Source organism: Otolemur garnettii, unplaced genomic scaffold (assembly GCF_000181295.1).
Source record: "Otolemur garnettii isolate 467f Iridium unplaced genomic scaffold, OtoGar3 scaffold00065, whole genome shotgun sequence".
NCBI classification, from domain to species: domain Eukaryota; kingdom Metazoa; phylum Chordata; class Mammalia; order Primates; family Galagidae; genus Otolemur; species Otolemur garnettii.
This window is the reverse complement of record NW_003852460.1, coordinates 2,109,620-2,114,387: the sequence shown is the minus strand read 5'-3', so window position 1 is coordinate 2,114,387 and position 4,768 is coordinate 2,109,620. Positions and strand designations below refer to the sequence as shown.

Here is a 4,768-nt window from a genome sequence, read left to right as displayed (position 1 = left end):
TATCAGAAACTTTGCACAATACACAATCATGCACCCGGCAGAGATCTTATGGGTTTCAGAGCTGCGTGCAAAGTCCCCACCACCTCAGGTGCCCATGGCAGGTGGGTGTGAGTTTCTTGATGCAGTCGGCTACCACAGACTTTAAGGGGTCTGTCTCCTCGGCAAATTTATTTCCCAAGAATGGAGTTTGAAGTTATGCTACTCTTATAAAAATGATCCAGCTATGTACATGTAAAAGAATTGCATCCTATCAGGGATTCGGGGTGAGCTGTGCACTTGGTTAGATTAACACGCCCCCTAGCGGTTAAATTCGTGTAACGATTAGGAAATGCATTTTTGTACATTATGACCTCACAGAAAATCTCCATGAAATCCAAGTGGGGGGCGAGGGGGAAGGGGTTGGGTGAGTTCCCATCCTGCAGGTCCATTGCGTGGGTACGTGGCACATGTCCTGCGTGAGGGACACAACCACAACTCGGACTTTATGAAAAGTTAAAAACTTTTTAAATTATGAAATGAAAACCTAACTGGATGTACCCCCATATTAATCAGAAAAAAAAAAAAACAGAAGAAAGAAAGGAACTAATTTGTCTACGACTTACATTACTAGATGCTGGAATGGAAGAAGGGAACAGAAATTATGCCTTTTTTTTTTTTTGAGACAAACTCAAACCTCAAAGTCCTGGGCTCTAGCGATCCTCCTGCCTCAGCCTCCTACGTAGCTGAATCTACAAGCACCTGCCACCACACCCGGCTAGTTTTTCTATTTTTAGTAGAACTGTGACATCTCTCTTGCTCAGGCTGGTCTTCAACTCCTTAGGTTAAGCAATCCACCTGTCTGGGACTCCAAAAGTGCTGGGATTACAGGCTAAAGCCACAACCCCTGGCCTCTTATGCATTTTTAAAAAGCAATGAGGCTCGGTGCCTGTAGCTCAAGTAGCTAAGGTGCCAACCACATACACCTGAGCTGGTGGGTTCAAATCCAGCCTGGACCTGCCAAACAACAATGATGGCCGCAACCAAAAAACAGCTGGGCTTTGTGGTGGGTGCCTGTGGTCCCAGCTACTTGGGAGGCAGAGGCAGGAGAATCGCTTCAGCCCAGGAGTTGGAGGTTGCTGTGAGCTGTGATGCCACAGCACTCTACCCAGAGCGACAGCTTGAGGCTCTGTCTCAAAATATAAAATAAAATAAAAAATAAATAAGAAGTAAGTACATATCATTTATCCTTTCCTTAGGGGAAATGTTTAAGTATGCAGTTTGGTGTATTCAGAGGAAGGGCAAATGCTTGCATCATTTTGACACGTGCAAAACTTTCGGCTCTAATTTTAAGACATTTTCCACACACGTACTAGAAAACTCCACATTTGATCAGCCGGTACATATGAGGCCGTGTGCTAGAATCATTTTGTAGAAATGATCTCCATTAATCCTTGCTGCGGAGCTGGGAAGGAAGTACCCTTCTTATTTGTACTTGACCAATGGAATAGGTCCTGGGTAGACAGGTTGAGAAATCTTACCAAAGATGTTTAAGAGGCAGGTAGAACCAGGGTAATTTCTTTCTATCCAGCACTTCAGAAAGCACCAGATCTGGGGCCAAAATCCTGGACTCTAGACCTCATCGTCCTACTCCCTTAGTGGATGAAGCCTTTTTTTCTTCACCCACAAAAAAATAAAGAGGATTTGATGAGATGATCCTGGAAGATCTTTCTTGGGTGAAGATTCTAAGATTTGGTCGCCCGGCTCCCTTCATTAAAAAGTCGATAATAAAATAATGATGTTTTGGAAACATTCGCACAAGAAACGGCAGAGAAATTGTTCAAGTTCTATAAAAAATTTTTTTCCTTATTTGGGGTAATAAGGTCTCATATAGTTTTCTCAGATCACACAGCATTAACAGAAACCCTTGTAGGGCAGCGCCTGTGGCTTAAAGGAGTAGGGCGCCGGCCCCATATGCCGGAGGTGGTGGGTTCAAACCCAGCCCCAGCCAAAAACAAAGAAAAAACAAACTCAGAAAAACCCTTGTTCAGTAGCTAATGTTACAAGCATTATTTTGATTTGACTTTATGGTTATGGATTCTTCTTTTATCAACAAAACAAGAATACTTGCACCCCAAATCAATCAGGCAAATATCACAATGTTACCTATAGGGTTATACCTTGGAAGACACCCTGGGGGCCACTAGCATGAAAATTTGAGGTTGTCACGGCTTCTGGGATGTGGGTCCAGGCCCAGTTCAGTCACGTACAAGCTGACTTCTCCTGAGCAAATTACAGACCATCCTCAAAGCCCAGACGCTTTTTTATTATTATTATACAAGGGGTGCACTGGGTTAAATGATGACCACGTCACAAAATATAAGATAAAGATCTCCTAATCCCTGAGACGAGTGAATGAGACTTTATTTGGAAATAGGGTCTTTGCATTTGTGATTAACAGAAGGTGAGGTTACGTGCAGTTACAGAGTAGGTTCTAAATTCTATATGTAGGTCATTAGGAAGGTTTTGACACAGACTGTTACGGTCCATTATTCCACTTCCCAGAAACACAGTTGGCAGTGTCCTTTCTGATTCACCTGTCCAGCTGTCTATTCTTTTTCTCTCTTTCTTTTTTTTTCTCCTTTCCTCTCCTTTCTCTTTCTCTCTTTCTTCCCTTCCTTCCCTTCCCTCATTCCTTCCTTCCTTCCTTCGTTCTCTCTCCTTCCTTCCTTCTATTTTGAAACAGAGTCTCATTTTGTCACCCTCAAAAGAGCACCATGGCATCATAGCTCACAGCTACCTCAAACTCTTGGGCTCAAACCATCCTCTTGGGTCAGCCTCCCAAGTAGCTGGGAGTGCAGGCACCTGCCACAACGCCGGGTAATTTTAGAGATGGGGTCTTGCACTTGCTTAGGCTGGTCTTCATCTCCTGAGCTCAAGCAATCCACCCACCTCTGCCTCCTGGAGTGTTAGGATGACAGGCATGAGCCACCACCCCTCGCTTTTTTTTGTTGGTTGGTTTTGAGACAGAGTCTCTCTCTGTCACCTGTGCTAGAGTGCTGTGACCTCAGCCTAGCTCCCGGGCTGAAGACATCCTCCTTCCTTAGCCTCCCAAGCAGGTGGGACCACAGACACCCACTACAACATGCGGCTAATTTTTCTATTTTTAGTTGAGTCGGGGTCTCGCTCTTGTTCAGGCTGGTCTTGAACTCCTGAGCTCAAGCAATCCACCTACCTCAGCCTCCCAGACTGCTGGGATTACAGGAGTGAGCCATCAAGCCCTGCTGATTGTTCTGGGTGCTTTGTTTTGTTTTGATTTTTTGTATAGATGAGATCCTCTTTCCCAGGCTGGTCTCAAACTGCTGGCCTCAAGTCATCCTCTTGCCTTGGTCTACCAAACCCTCCCAGTTTTGACTCTCCCCTTGTTTTCTGGAATCTGGCTGCTCTGGACAACACTCCCTCTATTGCTGGTGACCCTTCCAGACTGCCAGGAGACCACCTGCTATGTTAGTGCTGACTCTGTCCCCTGGATTCAGCTTCTGTTTATTGTTGACAAACACAAGTCCTCATGGTTGTTTCAGGGGCCACCTTTATACTAGATTCTTCAAATGCATTCTCATTTAAATGGCTATCAATTCACTCTTTGATCAATGGGTTTGGTGCACATAGGATCTTATGTGATATTTAGAGTTTTCTAGGGAAAGCAATAGGAAAGATGAAACCAACAGCTATACATGCTCCTTAACGGGTGCTGAAAGAGATGTTTAAAAAATGAAAATTAGGGCTGGGCATGGTGACTCACGCCTGTAATCCTAGCACTCTGGGAGGCTGAGGCAGGTGGATTGCTTGAGGTCAGGAGTCTGAGACCACACTGAGCAAGAGCTAGACACAGTCACTAAAAATAGCTGAGCATTGCAGTGGGCACCTGTGGTCCCAGCTACTTGGCAGGCTGAGGCAGGAGGATCACTTGAGCCCAAGAGTTTGAGGTTGCTGTGAGCTGTGACGCCATCGCGCTCTACTGAGGGCAAAAGAGTCTGTCTCCAAAAAAAACAGAAAAGGAAAACAGAAAGATAAAGGAATTTAGAGAAACATTTATCCACAAGAATGCAAGAAGTGGCCCAACCAACAGGTATTTAATAATCTGGAAGAACAGTGGAATTTATTATGACTCAAGCACACACCTTGCAAATTTGAAAGTGCCGGAGTGGGTGGCCTTCGTTTTTAATTTTTTCTTTTGCTTATTACTGAGGAATGGGGGCTTTCAGCTCCTCCTTGTCACACAGACAAAACGGGAACACCCCACAGCACGGCCTCAGCCATATCTGGTCCTTGTTCAACTGGGACAGCTGCTGCTGGACGGGAATGATGCCGGCCTGGTGCTCTCTGAGGGCAGCAGCTACCGTTTTAATCACTAAATCATGCAGGGGCTCTGTGTCAGGGGTCAGGGGTGTGGACTCGGACGGATCCCTGGACAGATCAAACAGTAGAGGGGGGTCGTGGGTGGTGACCTCGTCTCCGGAACACCCACAGAATAGGGTCTTGTAGCAAGCCCCGGCGCCTGGTGGCTGAAATATCGGAGTGACGTAATGCACCTTCCAAACTGCCCCAGCTGGAGAAGAGAGAAGGGGGTTTATTTGTTACAGGATAGAAAGTTGCAGCCAGGTGGGAGGAAAAAGTTTGTGGCACTGTGATATGACACTAGGTAACAATAACACATTACATGGTTTCAAAAATGTGGAAGGAGAGTACTAAATATTCCCCCAACAGATAAATGATAACCGTTTGAGATGAC

The 4,768-nt window shown here is 45.5% G+C and overlaps 1 protein-coding gene across 1 annotated transcript in view; it reads right to left on the bottom strand.

Annotated features, from left to right (window-relative positions):
• Nucleotides 1-4,217: 4,217 nt before the first annotated feature.
• ARSF (arylsulfatase F) overlaps nt 4,218-4,768 on the bottom strand; it is a 28,702-nt gene continuing 28,151 nt past the window's right edge. The window contains exon 10 of the mRNA XM_012807147.1: nt 4,218-4,585. Coding sequence (XP_012662601.1) covers nt 4,218-4,585 — 368 coding nt within the window. The remainder of the gene's footprint in view (nt 4,586-4,768) is intronic.